The sequence below is a fragment of the Rhodamnia argentea genome, chromosome 10, assembly GCF_020921035.1.
Source record: "Rhodamnia argentea isolate NSW1041297 chromosome 10, ASM2092103v1, whole genome shotgun sequence".
In the NCBI taxonomy this organism is placed as follows: domain Eukaryota; kingdom Viridiplantae; phylum Streptophyta; class Magnoliopsida; order Myrtales; family Myrtaceae; genus Rhodamnia; species Rhodamnia argentea.
Genome location: NC_063159.1, coordinates 16,989,571 through 17,013,154, shown reverse-complemented (window position 1 = coordinate 17,013,154; position 23,584 = coordinate 16,989,571). Strand labels below are relative to the sequence as shown.

The 23,584-nt window shown below is 42.2% G+C and overlaps 3 protein-coding genes and 1 pseudogene across 4 annotated transcripts; all 4 read right to left on the bottom strand.

Moving 5' to 3' along the window:
* Window positions 1–39: 39 nt before the first annotated feature.
* On the bottom strand, window positions 40–3,044 carry LOC115729177 (V-type proton ATPase subunit D). 2 transcript variants are annotated; one of them, XM_030659649.2, is made up of 2 exons: window positions 2,614–3,044; window positions 40–1,106 (listed from the first exon to the last, which is right to left on the bottom strand). In XM_030659649.2, the coding sequence occupies exon 2, from the start codon at window positions 1,090–1,092 to the stop codon at window positions 307–309; it is 786 nt and encodes a 261-aa protein (XP_030515509.1). In that variant the 5' UTR covers window positions 1,093–1,106; window positions 2,614–3,044; the 3' UTR covers window positions 40–306. The 2 variants fall into 2 exon arrangements, with proteins under 2 accessions (XP_030515509.1, XP_030515517.1); XM_030659657.2 differs by having other exon boundaries at window positions 40–1,103.
* An 868-nt stretch (window positions 3,045–3,912) lies between these two features.
* Window positions 3,913–9,626, bottom strand: LOC115729167 (citrate synthase, glyoxysomal). The gene is made up of 13 exons (XM_030659637.2): window positions 9,307–9,626; window positions 8,818–8,998; window positions 8,574–8,659; window positions 7,533–7,637; window positions 6,673–6,735; window positions 6,335–6,444; window positions 6,100–6,219; window positions 5,944–6,019; window positions 5,652–5,725; window positions 5,451–5,571; window positions 4,638–4,735; window positions 4,432–4,555; window positions 3,913–4,221 (listed from the first exon to the last, which is right to left on the bottom strand). Exons 1-13 carry the CDS (start codon window positions 9,562–9,564, stop codon window positions 4,090–4,092), a joined length of 1,548 nt encoding a protein of 515 aa, XP_030515497.1. The 5' UTR covers window positions 9,565–9,626; the 3' UTR covers window positions 3,913–4,089.
* A 5,469-nt stretch (window positions 9,627–15,095) lies between these two features.
* On the bottom strand, window positions 15,096–18,111 carry LOC115729658 (annotated as a pseudogene).
* A 493-nt stretch (window positions 18,112–18,604) lies between these two features.
* Window positions 18,605–23,102, bottom strand: LOC125312723. The gene is made up of 3 exons (XM_048271842.1): window positions 22,996–23,102; window positions 19,405–19,774; window positions 18,605–18,862 (listed from the first exon to the last, which is right to left on the bottom strand). The coding sequence occupies exons 1-3, from the start codon at window positions 23,100–23,102 to the stop codon at window positions 18,692–18,694; spliced, it is 648 nt and encodes a 215-aa protein (XP_048127799.1). The 3' UTR covers window positions 18,605–18,691.
* Between the last annotated feature and the right edge of the window lie 482 nt (window positions 23,103–23,584).

Here is a 23,584-nt window from a genome sequence, read left to right as displayed (position 1 = left end):
AAGAGAGTACACCTATGTACCGCTATACTTTAGGCAACAGACAGGAAAAATCGATACCATGACATAAATTATTGATGGAGAATGGATCTGATTAAGTACAGCTTCGCAGCGAACTAATAGATAAAGCCACTAGATGAACAAATACTACAGACTTGACATGATGAGGCTTTTAAATCAACAAATCAAGGAGAAGACGCCCAAACGAAGATTAATATGGAGAAAGCTTTAATCCATGGCCGCTTTGGGAAATTTTCAAGACAAGACAATCAGCAAAGCCGAATCAAATACCTGAGAAACACAGGCAAATCAGAAAATGATATCCTCATCCTTCTCCATTGCTGCCGATAACAAGTTGTGGGCCGTATTAAGTGAAACGCCTTTTTGCAAGGAAACCTTCTCAGCAAACTGTTCTTCCGCAAATCTCTTGGCAGATGCAAGCTGTTTCTCTACCTCTCTCTTCTTGTATCCCTGAATCTTCTTCAGCCTAAAAAAATCTTCCCTCTCGAGTTCATCCAACTCGCCCTTGATATAACTTATTGTGTTCTCCAACCTGGGTTTCACAACATTCTCCAGCGCATTCACTCTACGATTGGTGGTCTTAATAGCCTCATCAAGAGTCAGGAATGATGTTTGCAGCGAAGCAAGCTCAACGAGAACCTCAATGGCTTTCACATAAGCAGCCCGACAAAGCTGAACTTGTTGACCACCTCTGGCCAATCCGGTCAGGTCATTCTTGGTCTCCCCATCAGTAAAATATTCGAATTTAGGAAGCTTCACACCAGCCACATTCTCTTGTCGGGATCGGACTTTCAAAGAAGCATTCTGGACGTTTTCCAGAACAACGTGCTTGACATTCTCGCCAGCAACATACTTGGCCTCAGTCAGGGCAAATGAGGATGCTTTCATGATGTCCCCCATCGATTCCTTTGTGGATACAATATTCTTTAGGATCTGACGGAACTGCACAGTTAAAGCATCACTCTTCTTCTTGAGTAGAGCATGGCCTCTTGTAGCACCAACAAGGCGAGCCTTCATAATTCCAAGCATTGTGACAGTAGGAACTACATTCAACCGCTGGCTCTGACCAGACATCTTTGCAAAATCTACTGCAACATGAAGATAAGAAAATTTATGACTCTGGACAGAAGGTTGTTCTGCATCTTCATTGGGAAGAAAAAAGAGACATTCAGTACCAAATAACAACCTAGACAAAAGTTCATGATTCGTCACTACATGACAATGGGCTTTCATCACAGCTTCATATGAGCAACAGAATGAACAGGATAGGAAGGTTATAAAGAGAGAAAAGAATAGGAATAAAGGCTACTCGGGTTTGGGACAGCCAAGCCCACCCCAAACCGTCCTATGAAATTATGGTATCTCCTTAAACCCGTGATGACCCATCTCGTTAGAATTAGTGAGTGCCCAATGTCAACCCAAACCAGACAAGATAACTGGCAATCCATACGCATGTTAAAAGAAAAATTCTAGTATATGGTTTATTCAGGTGAGGAGCGAGAGCACTTTTGATTGAAGGAAGCTTCTCAAAGTGAGGGGTCTCCTCAGGCCACATATCAGATGTAAAAGAAATCAAAACAAGTATCTACCTATGGATTAATAATTGGCATCCACATGGTGTCTTACTTGATTTATCCTGCCAAAGTACTGTACGACTCCAATTAGGCATTAATGCTAGAGTGGCTGCAATTATTGAAAGCAATGACTGGAAATGGCTGCTGCTAGGTCTGACCATATGGTTGCTATACGAGCTGCTTTGCTTGCCTGTGTATTTCCAAATGTTGATGCAGATTATAGACTCATTTTACATGATCCTATGGTGACTATTTTGGTCAAGTTGTGGCTTGGCAACTTGTTAGAAGAAGAGGACTCAAAGTGGCTTGGCATTGAGTTGCCTTATGCACAACAGTCCATTAAGGTAAAGTATGAAGAATACACTCTTGAAGTTGGCATGAAGTGGAACAATTTATCTTTTGTGGAACGAAAGAAACAAACACATGAGGAAGCTGATCCTCTTCAAAGTAGAGTCATTGCCAGTGTTCTCTTTTCGGTGAGGATTTCCTCTGAATCCTTACTCCAAGATGGTAGCAGATTGATATCTTCAGAGGTTGCCGAGAAGTGTCAAAATTGGAGCATCCATTGCCAATTTGGCTAAAAGAAGTTGACAAATCCTAGATTGGGAGTTTTAGATTGTTGCTGATCAGACATCAATTTTGTTCAGGACATGTACAGAGAGATTGTTTGGAGACATCCATCTTTACGTTGTTCTGGTGGGACATGTATAAAGGGCTTATGGATGATTTGTTTAGAATCGGTGAGACATATGCAGATAGTCTGTACGAGGGCTCGTTGTGGACATGGTCCTTCCACATTTTGGAGTTTCGAACAATACGATTGTTTGATTATCAAGAAAGACTATTAAGCATCATGAATACAAATCCTCCGAGGCAAAGAGAAAATTAACTACTGAAACTAAAAACATACACCTCCAAACGCCACTCCAGTGCATGAGATAGTGCATCTATCAATTGAAATCCGTGATCAACAACGAAATCCTACCAAAAGAAGGGAGAAAGGAAAACAGATAATACGAACCAGATCGCGACGAGATTCAACGAGCAGAGGCAACGGAGCAGATCACCACGACGACGACGACGAAGACGAAGGTCGCGACACGACGGAGAGGCAACGAGCAGCACAGGCGAGCAGCGCGAGAGCGGCACAGATCGGAGGGCAGAGCGCCGACGAGCAGCACAGACGGACGCGGAGAGCGAAGGAGGAGAGACGAGGAAGAGGGAGAGCGAGGCGAAGAAGAGCGAGTGATGACAAGATCGGAGCACGAAGAGGCGACGACAGCTGATGGCGACGGAGAGGAGCGGCGGCGAAGATCGGACGGAGATGGCCGTAGATTTTCAGATTCCGGTGAGGAGGAGGAGGAGGAGGAAGGGAAATGAAGGAGAGAGGAAGCCCCAAAAAAGCTTCGCTTCTGAATTTCCGAGAATTGTAGGGAAGCAAGCGGGCCACAGTCCCCCACTTCCCAAAAATTCGTTTACGTATCGCGCTCAATTCGTAAATTTATATAATTGATAAGACCAGAATAAAGTATCTGGAATGGGAAAAAGCGAAAAAAAAAAAAAAAAAGATGCTTTCTATTCGCAAAATACAAAACTCGAAATTTTTTGGTATTTTTTTTATTCCTCTAAAATTCCGATCAAATAAAAAAAAATTCCACTAAAATTGAGTAATGACTTTTTTTTTTTTTTTTTGTGAATTTCAGAGGGATTGACATAGCGATGGCTACATCAATTGTTTTTACATCCTGTCTACATACAAAATAGAAGTAATGACGGTATATTTGTAGTGTATTGAAAAAAAAAAAACTTTTTTATGAGGAGCTTGGGTGGCTACAGATATATAAATTGGTTTATGGCTATAGGTTGGGAACTTGTGGTTGTTCTAAGACATGTTTTTTTTCTCAATTTCGCATTCGTTTTGGCTTTCAGCGTGAATTTGACATCCGATTCTCGTGCTCCATTTCCAGTCTTTGATTTCACCTATACCATAACGAGTAGCTGCATAAGCATCAGCAGATGCTGCCAATCAGATCGACATGGGTCGGGGGTCGGATGATCGCTTGGCTTCTCGAACTCGTTTCTTTCAAGCCTGCGGTGGCTAAGCTGCGGATAGGCACAGAAGACGCGAAAAGATTGTATGCTTTGCAATTTCATATGACCTGGGCATAACTCTTCTCAACTTTCTTCTGGCATTCACTTGAGTGATATGTATCAGTCATGTTCATCAATAGTGTGAATCAATTATGGGTGGCGACCTAAAATAGTTTCGCGGATCACAGAACACAAGCTGCTTTTTTTTTTTTTTTTTTTTGGTCGAAATCAGAACACAAGCTAACAGAGCTTTATTTATCACGTAAACCCTCCATGCACCCCACCACCAGACTGTCCAGGAAATTATTGGGTTGCCATGAACGAGCATCTTTAAGAATACCCCTAATTTATATAAGTACACTTAGTTTTCCCTTCCGACTTCTCAAGGAAAATCCAAGGCCCCCAGCTAAACTCCCGATCCAGCCAACCTCCGCCTCGAAGCATTTGAAACAGACACCTGACCGAGCCTGTCGGCTTCGGTGGATACCGCTCTCTCTCTGAGGGGCATATAGTGCCGCAGCCATACTCCTGTGTAGACCTGAATGACCGAAGAGATTACAGAAGTTTAATGATCAAGAAGAGACCGCAAGAAAACTTTAGCAACCAAACGACAAATCGCAGTAATCCTAGTTAGTTGGGACTTTCTTGATCAATACTCAAGATGACAAAACAGTCATTCACGTGTTGTACTGGTCATTCTCAAAGAGGGTCGGAGATTAAACAACATAAGTTGTGGATAGAAGCTAACCTGTTGCGGTCTCATGATCTTTGTATCAGGATCATCCAGGGACTCGCGCCAGTGAGCCAAGTACCCAGCCATTCGAGGTACTGCAAATAAAACAGGGAAGAACTCTGTCGGAAATCCCATTGCCCTGCAAAAAAATTGAAGAGTTCTTCATTATTCCGCCATCCTAAACCTTAAATTCGTGACAACATCACACGACATTGACATACCTATAGATTAATCCAGAGTAAAAGTCGACATTAGGGTACAACTTCCTCTTCACAAAATACTCATCTGACAGAGCTGCTTTCTCTAAAGCAACAGCAACCTGCAGCGGAAATCAGAGTAGAAACATAAGCATAATTCCACAATACCTAACCTCCTTTCTGCAATGTTATTTCAAAGCAATCTTGTTCCACATTAACGAATCTTTAACCTTTTCTTATCATCAAGATCATGCTATCTCCACCGATGCAATCAACTGGTCGAGAGGCCATATTAACAGCAATAAATGCTTCAAGCATAGAGCTATCTAGGTTATGAGAGCTTTAAGTTTGACGAGAACAGACCGAAACCATGTTTTTAGGGTGCAATGTATATGCAGTACTTAATATGTATATTCTGCAAATCAGATGCTCCAATCAACGTTTTCTTTCCTCCTCAGAAAAATTCAGGAAAGTGTTCTTCAAAGAAAGATGAATCTCACCGTCAAATTAATTTTTGTCTTTACAGGCAAAAAGCCGCCTATTTCTACTCTATCAAAACATGTTGATCAAAGATGAAGTCAAGCATGGTTAGTGAAGGACAATAACAGCAAAGACCTTTCCGTACTTATTCCCTATTTGTGGAGTGAAGGACACAGGCAGGATAATCATAGAAAGTAACTTGAAAAACATTAACAGGTAATGAGACTATCCTAAGTACCTTGAGATGGATGTAAATGATTATTCACAGCCACACAAGTGTATCCTCCTTATTAATGCTGAAAGACAACAGCAGAAAAAGGTACACATCCTTCGAGAAACAAATTCAGAGCAACTTACCTCAATTAGAGGGTCCCGACCAACGATGGAAAATACTTCCTCAGCCAGTTTCTTTATGATTTTTGCTCTAGGATCATAGTTTTTATACACACGATGACCAAAGCCCGACATTTTTCGTTTCCTGGAAAAAACCGAATTAAACATTGCACAAGTACAATGTTTCATGCCATTTGAGGTCATCAATTTCAACCATGAACTTACCGATTTTTCACACCCTCTATGTACTCCGGAATGTTCTCCACACTTCCAATTTCACTCAGCATCTTAAGCACAGCCTACAGGAATATAAGTAGCCTCAGCTAATGGCAATTCATCACTTTGTGAAACAGAAACCAAGGAAAAGCAAGTCCAAGAGAAGCGTCCAGCTTGGCCATTTCAGACTTCGTCTTTTTCTTTTTTTTTTTTTTTTGTAAGCCAAAAACCCCACGGTGAATGTCATTACTAAATGAGACCTTTTCGGACTTCATCATAATGGAACGGACAAAATAAGTACCTCATTTGCTCCGCCATGAAGAGGACCATAGAGAGCTCCAACAGCTCCGGCAAGTGCAGTGTACACATCAACACCACTACACAAGCAGTTGCAGAATGTTATACATCCAATTTGTGACTTCAAGTTCGTTGCATTAAGGACTTAAAAGATGGATACCTTGATGCAAGATGCCTAGCAGCAGCGGTTGAACAATTCATTTCATGTTCAGCATGCAATATGAAGAGGATGTCTAGCACCCGTGCCAACCGAGGATTAGGTTTGTAAGAATGATTACCCCTGAAATTCGGTAAAACAGCTCCTCCGATCAATGACTCTCATTTTCCCTTTTTCTATCTTCATCTCCAATAAGGAACAATAATTAGATAAAAGCACAAAACAAAGCAACACTTACAATGAATCCAGCATGTATAAGAAATTCTCTGAATAAGAAAGATGACTAGATGGGAGAACTGGAGGCCTTCCTGCCATTCTCAAGTAGGCAGCGGCTGCGATAGTTGGCGCCTGCATTTGCAGAATATTTTCTGTTAGAAGCCAAACAAAATGGAGTGAATCTTAGAGCAACTGAGGCCAAGGCTTTCATATGCAGCATATAAGATGGAGTTAAAAGAGAAGCTGTAGAAGGGCCAACATCAACATCACCTTTATCCCAAACTAGTTGGGGTCGGCGGTCGATGAACTCAAAAATATAGAAGGGCCAAGAAAAGCCAAAATACGAAATTGAGAGCAAACCTTTCCAAGAACGCGAGCAATTTGTTTATCTCTCACTTGCTTTGATTTGTAAAGATCTTGGCCCTGTAAACAGAAATAATGGCTTTATTTTTAACTGAAGAGCATAACTTGTACAATAACTTCATAAATTTGATGAACAACTGAGTCTTGTTCGTGCAGATCTTGTTCATCAGAAAAGGTGCTCTAGCATAGGCAAGCAAACCAAACCACCTTCAACCCCAACCCCACAACCCCCGACAGGAAAAAAATATTACAATAAAAATAATATGAGTGAAGAAACGTCTGACCTACTACTTCAGATTTAGCAAACTGCCTAGATTAATATGTTGTATGGACTTTTTCAGAAACTCAAACTACAAGCTACATTTAACTGGCCCGTAGCCCAAAAGCCAAACTACATGTCAATTCTAGTATCCAACAGCTTTTTTACAGGACTGACAAGGTTTCGACACTTCAGTCCCATGTTGAATAAGTTATTACTGACAATGAAAAGAATATCACTCTCTTTTCAACTTGACCAATTCAAGAAGAAAATTCATTTAATGATTGTGCCAAGCCCTGAACGTCAATAGAACCAGAAGATGATTGAAGTTTTGAAAACGCAAATTTTAATTGGAAGGTCTAAAGATAGTCAAAGAAGAAGTTCCAACAGGCACACGTACATACCATCTTGATTTCGGAAATGGTTATATCAGATACTGAATGTCACAAGCACATCAGTATCGCACGGATACACAATGCAATATCTAGAGGCATTAATTACATGATAAACACAAGATCGTGATGGCAAAGCAAAGAGAGTGGAGTAATGCAAGGACTGGCATTTTCCAAATAAAATAAGCTTCCTGCAAGTAACTTACTCTAAGAGCAGGATTGGCATCAGGATGAAAGACAGAAAGAGCACTCATTGCACTGACGAGTACACCCATTGGATGTGCATCATGTGGCATTGCGTGTATAATATCCTACATAAAGAAAATGGACTAGAGCAATTCAGTGAAACATAATAATCCCACAATGAAACACAAATGAGTCACAACCATCCGTTGAATAAGAGTTATAGCACACCCTCTTAACATGCTTAAAATCCTATGAGGACCTCAGTCAAGCTGAAAAGGAAAAAGAAACGAAGAAAACACAGAGAGCAAACAAGGAGCTCCGTTCCTTAAGGTCTAAAGCATCTGATGAGATAATTGTGTGACTTAACTTGCTCTGCATCAAAAAAACAAGAAAAACAAGCAGGAAGTTGGTCACCCTCTAGCTCGCTTGGGGAAAAGCAACAACACGATGTGCTTACTCTCAACCACATAATGCAAACTACATCTAGCTTTCTCTACTCATGGCAAGAGCCAGAGTTTAATATCTCAAGTTCAGAAGTGGAAGGATAAAACAGAAAAAGATTGCCTGGAAGACATGACAAAACATTCCATTGGTAAAAGCATGATCAACCAATCAAAAGACTGACAAAATAAAGAAAATGTAGGTCTTGTTCACAATCACAAGTGCCCTCTGGGCATTAAAGTTCAGTAAAGGTAATAAGACACTTACAAATTGGAAATTGAAAAAATAAAGAGTATGATATTCTTATTTACCTTTGATGAGAAAATTTGCATTTTCATAGCTGTTTTAATCGACCACAAGATGCGCCGTATTGGCACTCAAAACATTTTCTCAACGTAAAAAACATCCATATCACTTGCATCAGCCAGCTGAATTACCGCCTACAGTTGAATCTAGCACAAAACCATCATTTTTCATATCAAAAGTGCTTCAGTTCCTCCTTAGCTTTTGAGATGAAAAAGGCAATGTAGGATCCATCGTAAAAGAAAAAGAATGCACAAAATTTATATTTTGTAGTACTGAACTTTCGGAAAAGGCGACGGAAAGAATGGGACACAAACCAGTATTCCTTGTGGAACTGCTGAATGTTGAGCAATAGCAAACTCCCAGTCTGCTAATTGACTTTCAGAAGGCAGATTTCCATACACTGCAATGGGAAACAGACTTAATTTTCAACTGATACAACCATCGAAATCTCATGAAAAGAAACAAATCGTGTCCATCAAAGGATACAACTGAACAGGATCTTTCAGGTAAGATGACATATGAAATTCAAGAGCAAGAAATCGAAGAAAGAACACTCACTCAAGAGGTAAGCCACTTCCATAAAGGAACTACTCTCGGCCAACTCTTCAATTGGATAGCCCCTGTACCTGAGTATCCCTTCGTCCCCATCGATGTAGCAAATGGACGACCGAACAGGAGCTGTGTTCAAGTATCCAGGATCATAAAGCTTGAGTCCCTTGTCATTCTTTCCAGTTGTTATCTGTCCAATTGCCGGCAACAAGTGCAACATCTAAGCGTCAGGACATAAAATCCACACAAAATAACATGCAAAAGAAAAAAAAAAAGGCTATTTACACGAGCTAGCAACTACGTCCTGCCAAAAAAGTCCATCAGCAATTAAAGGAAGTCGAGGTCTGCGCAAGCATTTCGGAAGACAACTCACGCGTTCAGGCGATTTACCTGACCGAAACTCCAGATTCACCCAAATCAAACACTCTTGGCTCGGAGCAAGCTCATCTCGCAACCAATAGATCCACAAAAATCAAATTCTGCACATCATAAGCTCACCTGCTTAAAATCGGCGGCCTTAACGGTGCCCTCTTCCGAAGCCGGAAGCCGGTACCTACGACCGGTGCGCTCGTCGACGACGGTCAAAGAGCCGCTGAGGTTCCCGGGAGACGGGACCCGGTCCTGAGCCAAGACGCAGCTCGGCTCGACGATCGGCGGCGCCGCCTCGTGATCCCGCGGCTCGATCGAAGCCGCCAGGTGCGCCGAGAGGACGGCCAATCGGCCGCGAGCCGAGAGCTGGAAATCTATGCTCGACATCTTCGTGAGCTAAAAGCTAGCTGGTTGAAGCCAAGGAATTGTGGAGGCGGAGGAAGATGGGAAAATGAATGAAAGGGCGGGGAGGTGGAGGGAAGAGAGGAAAACGAGGGAGAGAGCTTGACCGTAGACGGCAATGGAGTTATACGTGTTGGAGTGGAGCAGAGGGGGGGCACTTGGATCATGGATCTCGAGGTTTTGGTCAAGTGTATATACTTTCCATTTATTTAATATCATTTTTGAATTTTAGCCTAATATACAATACAACCCACTAATTTTTTATACACTTTCAGATTAATCATTGATTATACGAAAGATGTTCGATATTGTACGTCGAACATCTTCCATATAGTCAATGCCTAGTTTACTGACCCAAAAAAAAAAAAAACTAGTTTGAATGTGTACCAAAAATTCATAAATAATATTCAACAAATTAAAAATTTCAGGAACAATATTGTACATTGGATAAAATTGAAGAATCATTTATTTAGCTTAGAATATTTTATTTAGAATATAAGTGCACGTCACTCATAAGTCCCTCCAAGATATTCTAAAGTGCTCATGAAAATCCAAAAAACATATAGAAATTTATAGGCTTGGTCCGTCATTTTGGCCATCTCCTTGGCCTATTGGGTCTCAAGGACATCTAATCTATGGCGTTAAAAAGGGACCTTTGTTATATCTAATAAAGGAAAGGTTCGATTTTAATGTATCAATTCTATATAACACAAGAGAGATGGTGTGCAACTTTTCCTTTTTTTTTTGCTTAAATGAGGTGTTTAGAGGCACTCGTTAATAATATCATTATTGCTATTATTTGTGCTAACTAAAAGAAAAGAAAATTATCGTTACTAGCTTGTTTTTTGAATTTGAGTTTATCGGGGTTCGAAGTTCGGATTCCAAAGATACTTTTTTTTTTCCCCAATGTGATTGACAAAGATTAACCAATTATAAGCGAGGATAATGCAGAAATAAAACAATATACGCGGATAGGCATAAGAGACTTTCAAGTTAAAGGCCCGTAGAAAAGGCGAACTCTAAATCAATTGACTTTAATTTTTTGTTTCGAGAACACATTGCTTTCAATCTAAAGTCTTCAAGAACACATTAATTTCAATCTAATTCTATGTTTAATATTCTCATAAAATTTGAAGTATAATTATGCTTTGTAGTTTGGCAATCAGTAAACGTTTTTCAAGAAGAAAAAAAAAGTACAATCGAATGGCCTAATGCATTTGGACAATGATTTTTTTTTCTAGTCGAATATTGCGTATGATTGACTTAGCGTAAATGTGTTAATTAATCTAATACTTAATCATTCTGGGAAATTATCGATCACTCTTTTCATTTAGAAAGAGAGATGAAGATTCGAATCTCCACCTTTGAAAGAAGTGAGACGGGACACATGAGTACAGAGAGGATTTCGCAAACTCCATGTAATATACAGTGTGGGGGGCTCGGATTGGGCAACATCATCCTCCCCGAAAAGCTACAGCCGAGGATGGGGGGGACCCACAGGGACTCGTAGGTCCTAGACGGAAGGAAAACTCCTCAGCAGACGTCGCGTGAGGCGCCACTCGCTCTTATACAAGTGACACGCGGTCGAATCCGAAACCATCGCCATTCAGAGCGCGAGTAGGCATGGATTGGTATTCGCGGCGCGGCGGGTGGGCCGGTGACAGACGTGTAGAACACAACCATGCGTCTCGAGAAACGCAAACGTTTATCTTCTGGGATCAGATGAAAATGTTAGCGATGGGAGAAATTATTCGGTGGTTAGTAACCACCAGCTCATCAGCCTACTTGGCATGCATACTCCACTCAAAATGAAACACGTGTTCATGACGTGGACAGACCCAAAAATAAGAAATCGAAATAAAAGACTTGCTTTTCTCTCTCCTGCAGACTTAAAAAGCAGCGACAATAAATGCTCACATTGAAACTCCCGCTTCAAACTCTCTCTCTCTCTCTCTCTCTCCTCTTCTCAATTTTCACCGGCTTCCCATTTGTTTGAATATTTGACAAAAGCGCGCTCTGTATCATCTCCATCTCCCTCTCCCTCTCGCTTCCGTCGCCCTCCTCATCTCCTTTCCTCTCTTCGTCTCCCCCGTCACCGCCTCAATCTGCTACCTCAGCTCCTTGCCGCTCCTCCCCCTCTCCGCCTCCGAGCACCCCATGACCTCGCCTCCCTCGAGCAGCGTCGCGTTGGACAAATGCTCAGCTCAGCCGCCATCGAACCCCCAACCATCGGTACCCCGTTGCTCAGCGCCTCCAGCACCGATTTCTGCTCTCAATGCGCCAGGAACGCCGCCGCTGTCTCGTCCGCTAGTGTCTCCGCCTGCAGTCACCTTTCCACGAGCAGCCCCTTCCCTACGATCCTTTGCTCAAACCCCTCAAGCAGCCACGCCCCCGAACTCGAGGTTATATCGTTACCTACCGGCGGCCTCACCACCCATATGAAGTCGCGGCCACTGGACTCTAGTGCGGTCACAGGCTCGCGACCTCACCACCCTCGGGCTCACGTCAAACGGAGTAGAGGCAGGCGGGGCCAAATCTGTTCGCGCTGCTGAAGACAACGTGGAAGATGCCGAGCTCACGGCAGACGGTGGCGGTCCAACCAAAAAAGATGTCTGCGATAACGCATGATGGCTTCCGGCCGCCGGCGACAAGGCCAAGGAGGAGGTCGCCGAAGGGCTTGGAGAGAGGTGGAGGTATGGAGGAGGCGGACGACGAAGGGGTAGGGGAGGGCCTCGGTGTTCTTAGAGTGGGGGGGCTTGTGTGTGTGTTGGTGGGGGGGGGGCGCGGGGGCGCGCGGGAGGGGGGTGTGGAAGACCATGGTCGGAGGGCCGGAAGGGAAGGTCGACGAGGCGGAGGGAGGGAGAAGCCGAGGTTTTCCATGTTGAGGAGGTGGGAGGGAGGGCAACATGCTTGTGGTTGGTTCAAATTCATCTGTTTCATGGGAGTTCGGGTTCTTTCGTGATTGAAGAGGGAGATTTCCTGGAAAAAGAAGGGTCTTGAATGCCCAGTATTGAGATTCGTGAGTTCTTGAAATGTTTTGTGCATTATTGTGTCCTTGCACACTGTTCCCAAATTTGTAAAGCTCAATTTTTTTTCCTCTCGAGTTTCCACCGAAAAATTGAGAAACGGAGAGGATTGTGACGATAATTTCTCCACAATTTCATTTTTTATTTCAATCTCTCCTATCAGAGGAGGGTAGCGAGTATCGAACAGTAGTAATGTTTGAGTCGATTTTCCATTTGCGATTTGCCATCACTTCATTCCGGGTCACACCCACTTAATTTTTTATAATTTTACATTGATTTATCAATGCAAAGAACCATTTACCATATTTGATGTGTTCTTATCATCCCATAGCACCATAAACGTGCCCATTGTCTGATAGAGTAGGTTTATTGCAAAATACATGCACTCTCCTACTTTTAAAGATGTCATAGTATCCAAATCTGGAGTTGATCTCTTCTAAGTCAATTCTTGTAAGTTCTGGATGTGCATTATAGAAGCAAAAGAAAGAAACTAGCAAAATGGTTTTATAAACTTGAAGCCACATGGTCAATTGGAATTCTATATGAATGATAAGTGACTTTTAGTGTCTAAGTATGATTTCTTATCCCATCCAATAAAGTGAATTGATACAGACATGGAATCATAAAGATTTACAAAATTTGCATTACCAATAGTTAGGAAAACAACAATTTTGCAACTTGCATGAGATTACAGACATTGTCACACAGGTTAACGGTGGACAATCATGAGCGACCAAAACATCATTGAACGATAGTCGACTTGAATGGGGGTGCATTGAATGAGCAGACAACGACTACAAATCCAAATTGAGGCTTCCGAGTGGAAAGTAATTGTATAGAGCCTTTACTGCTCCCTCTACTCCATCTTCATGTTCCATTGCCTTGGCTAAGTTCTTTTGCACGATCTTCCACCTGAAATAAACTAATAAGAATCAGAACAGATCAACCGTGAGCATGCATGATCCCGTCTAAAGTAGAACAATGCCCACTCCCGCTAAACCTTTTTCAAAACGTCCTAATTTTTTGGAGCAAGTGTCCACAAAATTCAGATAAAGGACATGTTGTGAGCCAAGCCAAGAGCATGGAGTTGCGGCAACCAATTGCTCACAGCACCAACCCAATATATTCTTGCAAATCAACCAATTGCTCATAGATGGGAATTTCTGGAGGCACCAAAGTCAAAATGGTGGAGATGAACCGGCATGTTGCTTTGAGCATAAGGAGAACAAAGAAAGACCTTTCTCACTTTCGACTGACACGGGGGGCGTGGCTGCTTGAGGGGTTTGAGCGAAGGATCGTAGGGAAGGGGCTGCCCGTGGAAAGGTGACTGCAGGCGGAGACACTAGCGGACGAGACAGCGGCGGCGTTCCTGACGCATTGCGAGCAGAATTCGGTGCTGGAGGCGCTGAGCAACGAGGTACCGATGGTTGGGGGTTCGATGGCGGCTGAGCTGAGCATTTGTCCAACGCGACGCTGCTCGAGGGAGGCGAGGTCATGAGGTGCTCGGAGGCGGAGAGGAGGAGGAGCGGCAAGGAGCTGAGGGAGCAGATTGAGGCGGTGACGGGGGAGACGAAGAGAGGAAAGGAGATGAGGAGGGCGACGGAAGCGGGAGGGAGATGGAGCGCGCTTTTGTCAAATATTCAGACAAATGGGAAGCCGGTGAAAATTGAGAAGAGGAGAGAGACAGAGAGAGAGAGAGAGAGTTTGAAGCGGGAGTTTCAATGTGAGCATTTATTGTCGCTGCTTTTTAAGTCTGCAGGAGAGAGAAAAGAAAGTCTTTTATTTCGATTTCTATTTTTTGGTCTGTCCACGTCATGAACACGTGTCTCATTTTGAGTGGCCCATGCATGCCAAGTAAGCTGATGAGGTGGTGGTTACTAACCACTGAATAATTTCTCGATGCGATGGGGATGGGGCACATCACTATGGGATAGAGGGGGCCGGTTCAACGGAACCGCCGGTTCCGGTTCAGGAACCGGCGGTTCCGGTTCCAAAAAGGTGGAACCGAACCGGCCCTTGAAGAGCCGGTTCGGTTCCGGGTTTGGAACCGCCGGTTCGGGCCGGTTCCGGTTCCGGTTGAACCGCCGGTTCCAAAGCCCAATTACTCTTTTTATCAAACCTACTCCTCTTTTTTTTTTTTTTTTTTTTTTAAACCGGGTTGGAACCGGCCCGAACCGGCGGTTCCGGGCCGGTTCCAACAATTCTGATTTAACCGGAACCGGCCCTTGAGGGCCGGTTCCGGTTCCGGGTTGGAACCGTGGGCCCGGTCAACGGGCCGGTTCCGGGCCGGTCAACGGGCCGGTTCCGGGCCGGTTCCGGGCCCACGGGTCCATTTGGCACCCCCTACTATGGGAGTCCCATTTTCAGTCCCCCAAAAAAGGAAAAATCCCCATTATTACGTCATATATGTATTATCAACTTTCATGTATTACACAAAATACCAATATGACAACCGTTGCGTTCCGCATCAGATTTTTCTCATGAATATATTCATTCACTGGCTTTTTTTTTTTTTTTTTTTGTTCCAAAAGCAATAAATTTCACATACGAATAATATCATCAGCAAGAGACCATCTTCCTGTCAAGGGGTTGGACACAAATGCAGCCATCTCTTTGACCGGGATGAATCCAAGGAAGGACGACCGTGATTAGGCAAAAGTAAGTTGATCACATTAAAAGGAAAAACCAAAGCATGTTGAATACACGAAACAGTCGAAAAGGATGCAATCGCGGCTTACATTGATAGAAGAACGTTGTAGGATCAACTCTAGTTCTTCAGGGGTAGGGAAACTTGACCGCTGGCATCCGAAGCTGTGACATTAAAATGCAAAGATGCCCTGCCTTGTTCAATGTTAGATCTGACCGACCAAGTCACGTATCCAAGCTAAATCATTCTCAGATGTCCCAGTAATTTCGTCGACTAACCAACCACCATCGTATCTAGAAGAGAATACTCCTGAAAACTAGGGAGAAAGGAAAAGAAACATACCCAAAGGAGGAGGTGCTCAACAGCAACAATAGCAGTTGCATAAGCTTTCATAGAATGATTAATAGTCGTCGCGCAAGCACTATAGCTCTCCTGGAAATAGTCAATCCTGAGAGTAACTTACGAAACTCGGCAGCATCTACTACATGCCCTATTACCTTTAGACAATCAAAAAGCGCACCTGCATGAAACGCCCTTCATTACATTGCATCCATAATAAAAGATGTCCATTTAGCACGCATAGCAAGTAAGATAGGATAGTGCTGATGTAGCCAGAAAATTCATCCAATGATTGGTAAGAAGAACACTAGAACAACGACGTAGTAATGAAGCAAATCTGTCTTGCCAAAGAATTTTAGAAGATTGAAACTAAAACATTAGAGAAAGAGACTTCCAAAAGGAATTAGTGTGTGATGTGGGCAGAGAATACGTACCTCCAAAGAGCTCCCTGCGTCAAACTTTCTGTCGTTCTTCAACAAGCTTTTCTATAGATCGGATGACCGGATCACAATAACTTTCAAAACTTTCATGTGTTTTGACTGACGGAATAGTATGAATACATATCTTTCTCTACCATTATCCTTTTTTCTGTTCTCTCCCTTTGTAAAGAAAATAGAATATACGTTTAGAACTCTTGAATGGCTGAACTAGGCTACAACTTCATAACCACCACCAAAAAGTTAAGCCCCATATTCGCCAGAAATCTACATCCACATAGTACGCCACTTGCGGCTAACCACCTCCTACAAGAATATATACGCGCCATACCATGACTCTTAACACCTTTCCTTTTAATTTATTTTCTTGCTAAACCACCTTGCACCCCTGTTACATGAGAAGTGAGCAGGCTATCATGTCGTTGTGATACAACTGCATGTGAGCCAAAGACTCAAAACCACACCTACCCGGAAACATCGCAAAAAGTAAGCCTCAGTCTCTGCCAGAGTACCTTATTAAAGCTATATCACTTCTACCATTATACTCACATTTAGCCCAGTGTTCTCTGTGCTATGGCTTTTGGAGTTCTGGAATCATGTACTCCACATGTAAATCAAGCTCTTATTTGAAAAGATATATAATCATGCTAGATCAATACTGAACACCAAGGACAGTAATCCAAAGACCTTAAGCTGCAAGATAGGATAACAATGAAAAACACAAGAACCTGAACCAAAAAGAGAACGAAAGAGAATTTCATGCATCACAATATCAAAATTTTGCTAACCACGGGACTTGCAAGTGTTTGTGTGGTACATTTAGGATTGATGGCAATATAATCACCAGTCGTGATGTTGTCCTCTGAAAGTTCCAGCTAGGCTTTCTTAGATCAAATACTAGAATATTTTGGTCTTTGCGTGGACAATAACAATAAACGTGAGGGGACTCTCATCAAGAAGTGGACAAGTCAAAAACTTGACAGAAAAATGGGGTTCTCCCGTCAGAGGGACGACATAATCCAACTAAAACATGAATAGACATTTGCTATGGACATCAATTACTACAAGAGCGAAATGCCTGATCCATTTGTTAGATAAGCATACCAGCTGTTGTACAACCGTATTCAATCGCTGAAGTCACTGGATTCAAATCCTGAGCTGACAAAGAATGTTACAAGCATCCAGATAAGACTTGAAAATTGATCATGATCATGAGCAAAAATTGCTTCATCCAACCAAGCAATTACACTTCGATCAATCAAGTCCAAATAATCATCAGTAAAAAAATCAGTAATGAGCAATACTTATATAGGCCAACACAAACAATGTTACAGGATTATCTTACCCATCGATTCAAATGTCAATCAGGAAAACCCTCCTAAAAGGATAGGCAGCATCGTTCTAATCAAGAATCGCAGGCTTCACAGCAAACAACAATTATATGCAAACAATTTCAGCCAACAGAAAACAATGATATGCAAACAAGAACGAGCTTGCCCTCAATTACACAATCTGCCGGAACATTCGCAATATCTGATATAACACATGGATATAGAGACTATTCCCACGCATCGAGCTTGCATTATGTTTCATTTGGAATATTCAGACCGTATGCTTCAATCTGAACCTTCAAGAATGAATCAGTGAACGGTGGCTTCTTAAAAAATATTTCAAGGCGTCTAGCTTGCCATGTGTTATTCAGAATCTTGAGACTTATGCTTCAATCTGAATCTTCAACAGTAAATTGTGATCATAATGGCAAATTTAGGTTTATTCTTTCGATATTCCACTTGAGAATCAGATGAATTCGATGCGTGTACATAGATAAAAATATTTTACAGCTTCAAGAGAATCTTCCAAATTCTGTAAATCTATGCTGATCTTACTATATCAACCACAGAAGTCGATCATCTTAGTGACTCATGCTTTGGAACTTTCACAAGCAATTGCAAGAAAATTATTCATTGCATAAGAGAAATGAGCACACAGCATGAATACGGGCAATCTTGATGTTTCTATCCACAGCCTCCACACCTGTCACTGAAGCACACATCCTGGCCAACGGCTGAAGAGGCAAAAACAACAAGTATTAGCTGATAACCCCTCTGCTCTTGAACCATTGAAGATGGTAAATAATATCTGAAAATATGGACTGAACTCAAATTGCAATATACTTGGAATTGAAAGCAAAACAAAATGTGTTATCTCAAGAAAATGATTACATCATCCTCTCTGCTGACCAATCTCTAAACATGAATTACAACAGTATGGCTGTTCAAACACCTTTCATGCTCGCACAGCAATGAAATGAATCTCAATGCATAGTTCACACCAGCCACCACATCACCAACAGTTTGGTATACAGTACAACATAATTAACCAGCCGCTTGCATGACAAGCGGTAACTATGTGCATCATCAAGCATGCTTTGTCTGTAAAGGCTCGTAGGACGCCATCTTTGCCATCAATTGTGGAAAATGTAGAGAAGCAGGTCTGTTCAGATAGGAAAATTATGCTATCATTGGCAAATAAAAGCTTTATTTTAGAGTAAGTATTGCTGCCTCTCGCATTTTTTATGACTCAAACCATCTGCACTAAAAAAACTAACACCGCACAAAACAAGCCTCGTCATTGGAACAGGCCAAGTCAAGTCCTCATATTGCTCATATAGCAAAACCAGCAGTCTTGAGGTTGCAGACCAGCATATTTGTCAAAAAGGACATTTCATCAAGCTTCAATCTATGGTGCTGCATTCCCACTGCTACATCACCGCCACTAATCACTTGTGTCCATATTATTGATATTAATGTGATGGAAGCTACCTCAAAGTCCAGCTACCAGAATCCAATGGCAGAGATATTTTGATACATGGAAGTACTGAACAAACTTCAGGATGGTTAAATATGAACTCCTTGTCTCCACTACCAAAAACAACTATTCACATAGTAACATGACAAAATCAGCCAATTAGATAGAAGGTGGAATCAACAATGTCACACATTTTCAAGAATTAAAAGAACCTACACCTCTTTGGTCATATATACTTAGAAAATTTTCGTGAGGTTAGGCCTGGCAGAGGATGTATCCTTTCAAAATCAAGAAAAGCCTGACAAATCTACAAAATATGGTTAGCAGGCACAAACCTTTTCATTCTCATAAAAAAGAGTCATTGACAGAAGAAGAACAGAGTTCAGTGTATCAGATGGAAGCCACGCTATAAAAGCGAGTTTTGCATCCTCGATGTCTATCGACTGCAATTTCGTTGAGGTTTTGCCTCAAGCGAATTGAATTCAACCAACGAACTGACCATGTACGAAAGATATGAATTAAACAATCAACGAACTGACCATGTATCGGCGATGGCGGAGAACTTGACCAGCTCGGGATCCTTCAGAGACGAGCGAACGGACGAACTGTTCGCATTATGCTCGAACTTCCCGGAGCTTCCGGAGGATCGAGGACCTGGCGAGGCGGAAGCAGGAGGAGAATCGCCGGTCGCGGTCCAAGGAAGAGGCCGAGAAGCGACGTCGGAGAGGAGCCTTGAAGAAGTGCACGCAGTGATGGATTGCGATAGCGTCTGCCGATCCTTCAGACGAGCAGAGACGGTGCGGACTCGGTTCAGGAGCCTCGACGCCAAAGGCGCTCTGCTACCGCACGAGCGACTCAACGACGGGCGACGGCGAGGCGACGAGAGAAACCGCAGAAGCGGCGACGGCGAGGGACGTGTGGGCCGGTGAGGTAATGGGCTTCATTCAGGCCCATTTGTGTGATGGACTGGCCCAATGGGTTGTTCGATCGTTGTCATGGCTCACCCAACACGTGAAGGTAAATGCAGTACCAAGGCAGTTTCTCGAGATGTCGCAACTCGCAACAACTCTGCAATTCATGCTGCGAAATACGGGGTGCTACTAGGGGTGACCAACCAGCCGGTCGATATGGAGATCGGTCTGATTTCCGATTCCAACAATTAGAAACTGGCCTTCATTGGTTCGTTTCGGCTTCTACATCCTGAACCGGCTGGTTCTATTAGGAAATCTAAAACCTGCAAGGGCGTTGATGGTGGGGATTAGAACAGAACTAATTTTGAACCGGTTTATCTCAAACCCTAAATAAGTTATTTTACTCTGTTTTTTTAAACAAAACATTTGTTGAAATCAAACATGTTTGACATATTATCCGTGAGTAGAAATACTTGTATTCGTATACGACACGTGCATATGGTACATATCATAAAATGAAACGAGAAAAAAGAAGCAGCCTTGGCCAGTTTCAAGACCAACATGGTCGATTTCTAGTTCCAAAAAATGAGAACTGATCTTGACATTTATCCACCTACGGCCGATCACCCCTATGTGCCACAACACATATTGCCATAACGGAGAAATTAAAGTTGTACTAAGACTCCGTTTGTCTCACGGAAAATGAGTGATTTTAAAACATTTTACAAAAAGCGATCGATCCGATTTCCACTAAAAATTAGGAAATTGGTCTTGATTGGTTCGGTTCCAGCTTCTACATCTTGAATTGGCTAGTTCTATTCGGAAACCTGGAACTTGCAAAGCCGCTAAAGGTTGAAATTGGAACCAAATCGGTTTTGAACCAGACTTATCCCTAACCATACATAAGTTATTTCACTCTAAAAAAATTGTTGAAATTGAATAAGTTTGACATATTATCCTCCAGTAGAAATACTCGTATTCATATGCAGCATGTGCATATTGTACATATCATAAAACGAAACAAGGAAAAGAAAAGTTTCGGCCATTTTCAGGAACAACACGATCGATTTCTGATTCCAAAAACTAAGAGCCGATCTTGCCATCCATCCACTTTTCGCCGATCATCCCTACGTGCCCTAGCACATATTGCGGAAACAAAGCAATTAAAGATGCACTAAGGCTCTATTTGTTTTCACGAAAATTGAGTGATTTAGAAATAATTTTCAAAAAATGATCGCTTCTATTAGAGCCGAGTATAATGGACTGCTCAAATCGGGAATCACCCGGACCGGACCAAACCAAATGGCCTGGATGGATTTTCGTGGGCTTCTGTCCAGTTTCCGGTTCCGGTTGAAACATGTTATGGTCGGTTCGTTTTCGAGTTCCGAGGGGGGATCGGACTGCTCGGACCACACCGAATAAAATATATATGTATATATCTACTTTTTTTATTTATTTTTAAATGTAAACGTAAATTTTTAAAATGCTTATTATGACTTTCATGTTTAGTGACAACATGATGAAATTAACGAAAAGTGGTTCGATAAATATGTCGTTAACAAGAAAGTTTAACGACTAATCACAACAACAACAAAAATGCGACCGATGGAATAATTAGATCGCCCGAGAGGTCAGATGGTCTTCCGGTGAGGTTCCGAGACCGATCGGTCCGACTCCCGATCCCTAATATAGGGAAGCGATTCCCGGTTATGGGGTGGGACCGGGCCGGACCGGACCGGGCGCCGATCACCCTTAACTTATATTGCTTACAAAAATGAATGAACGAAAAAATATTTTCACCGTCTATTCAAATGTTTAGATACAAATTGTCATTAGTAATGAAACTATTTTTCATTGATTAATTATTTCAAGTGGTTGTATGCGATCATTTTTAGTAAAATAATTTTCAAATTATCTAATTTTCGAGAAACAAACGTAGGCTCAATGGATATCTAAAAGGGGAATGGTGACCAAAGCCAACTAGGAACATTGCACCCATTTATCAGCTATGAATATGTCCGCATTTACCTGGTCAAAAGAACGGAGAATTGATGTCCCAAAACATGTACGAGGCAATGTAGCACCTGGCCATTGCACGTGGGGCTCTGCTAGACTTTTCTAATTGGCTCAAAGAGAAGGAGGGGCGTGATGGTGATGGGTTTCATTTTCATCTCTCTTTGTATTTTCATGCTTTAATTGGGATGGTAATGGACGTGGATGGATGCTGTCCCAACCCCCTCGTGCAGTCTATCTTTCATTACTTCATCCCTCCTTTCTTTTACGCCCGAATCGATCATACCAAACAGAAAAGAGAAAATGTTCCGCCTCTCTCCCTCTCTCTCTCGCACGTGGGTTGGTGAATCTCCTTTTAGATATGACAATGACACTTCTTTTGTATCGTTTTCTATTTCTTGCACGAGCACTTGTGACGACATGAAAAAGGATGTACGACGTGAGATGGGCAGTAATGAGTTTGTTTGCGTGGCTAGACATGTCCCAAGCTGTGAGTTGGGAGCATTTACTGAGGTGAGAGGAGAGGAGGAGGGAGGCGAGGGGAGGGGGGGCGTTTGGAGGTTTCTTTTGGGTTGTTCTTGCTTGTTGCTTTCTTCAAAGAGGAAGGGCCGGATGGATTCTCCCGAGGATGGTTGCCCACCAAGCATGGTCCATTCCCATTCGCACAGTAATTACGTACCGAGTTGCATTCGGGAATAATAGCGAGAATTGCTCCGACTTTGGTCCAATGTGCAATGTCGTCTCCCGATTTATAATTTGTTCAATGTGGTCCAATCCTTGAACTATTGAAAAGTGTTCAATATAGTCCTCAAATTATATTCAAATGTTTAAAAAAATCGGGCGAGATCACTCTGAACGTTGAACAAAAATTCATAAACGACATTGTACATTGGACCAAAATTACCAAAGTTTAGATAACACATTGAACGTCATTGCGCATCGAACCGAAGTTTAGGGACCACTTGAATCGTTTCCTCGTTTTTGGAACAACTGAAGTCCTCAAGGCACATGTTTTCAGCAGGGTTCTAAAGCAAAAGTAGGGCTTGCATGAACATGGGGTGGGATACATCACGAGGGTCCTTTTGCACTCTGCGTGCAAGACATACCGATAGGTGACAAAGAAGAAATAAGATGAGATGAAACCTTTCACCCACTCTGTTTTTTCGACGTTCTTTTTGAGAAATTGAGGCGATAGCTTGTCATGGGGTTTTTAAACTTGTGTTTGCGCTATGCACGTGCCACTAAAACCACATCTCATGTAAGTGAGTGAGTGATGGTGACTAGGATTTGAGTAGAATGCTTTTGCTGTATCATTGCCCAGCTGCTTGGCTGTATCACTCATTTTGCGCAAGTGTAATGGCAATTACATGTTCACCATAGTCATCAAAATTGAGAGAGACAAGATGAAGAAGGTTCAATATCAAAAAATAATTACAGTTCAATTCGAAAATTCGATTATCTTAGCCATGTTCAAGTACTTTCCCCGAAAAGTATGATGTAACCATCAACGTATCATCATTTACTTATGAAGTATGAGAAAGTACTTATTTTTTAAATAATTGCTAGAGTGACCATGAAAAATCAGTAACCAGGTAAAGCCCATGCACGAGCATCGCATGGAGAGAATTACAAAAAAAGTTATAAATCTACCGCAATTGTGTCAATTCGGTCTTAAACTTTTTTTGAAATTGTATCAATTCGGTTCATTTTGTCGGCCAATGCTAACGTGACAATTTTTTTAATAATATTCCTATAGTTTTTTTAAAAACCTTTTAATGTTTTTCTTTTCTTTCCTTTCTTGGTTAGGGCCGGCATGAGTTCACC

Coding starts and splice junctions, on each gene's coding strand:
- LOC115729177 (XM_030659649.2), bottom strand. CDS start 1,092: ATGTCTGGTCAGAGCCAGCGGTTGAATGTAGTTCCTACTGTCACAATG.
- LOC115729167 (XM_030659637.2), bottom strand. CDS start 9,564: ATGTCGAGCATAGATTTCCAGCTCTCGGCTCGCGGCCGATTGGCCGTC. Junction 8,999..9,306: donor AGGCCGCCGATTTTAAGCAG/GTGAGCTTATGA, acceptor GCAATTGGACAG/ATAACAACTGGAAAGAATGA. Junction 6,220..6,334: donor TTATACATGCTGGATTCATT/GTAAGTGTTGCT, acceptor ACCGAATTTCAG/GGGTAATCATTCTTACAAAC.
- LOC125312723 (XM_048271842.1), bottom strand. CDS start 23,102: ATGAGTGATACAGCCAAGCAGCTGGGCAATGATACAGCAAAAGCATTC. Junction 19,775..22,995: donor AGATGTGGTTTTAGTGGCAC/GTGCATAGCGCA, acceptor GCCTGAATGAAG/CCCATTACCTCACCGGCCCA. Junction 18,863..19,404: donor CTCTGAAGGATCCCGAGCTG/GTCAAGTTCTCC, acceptor GGATTCTGGTAG/CTGGACTTTGAGGTAGCTTC.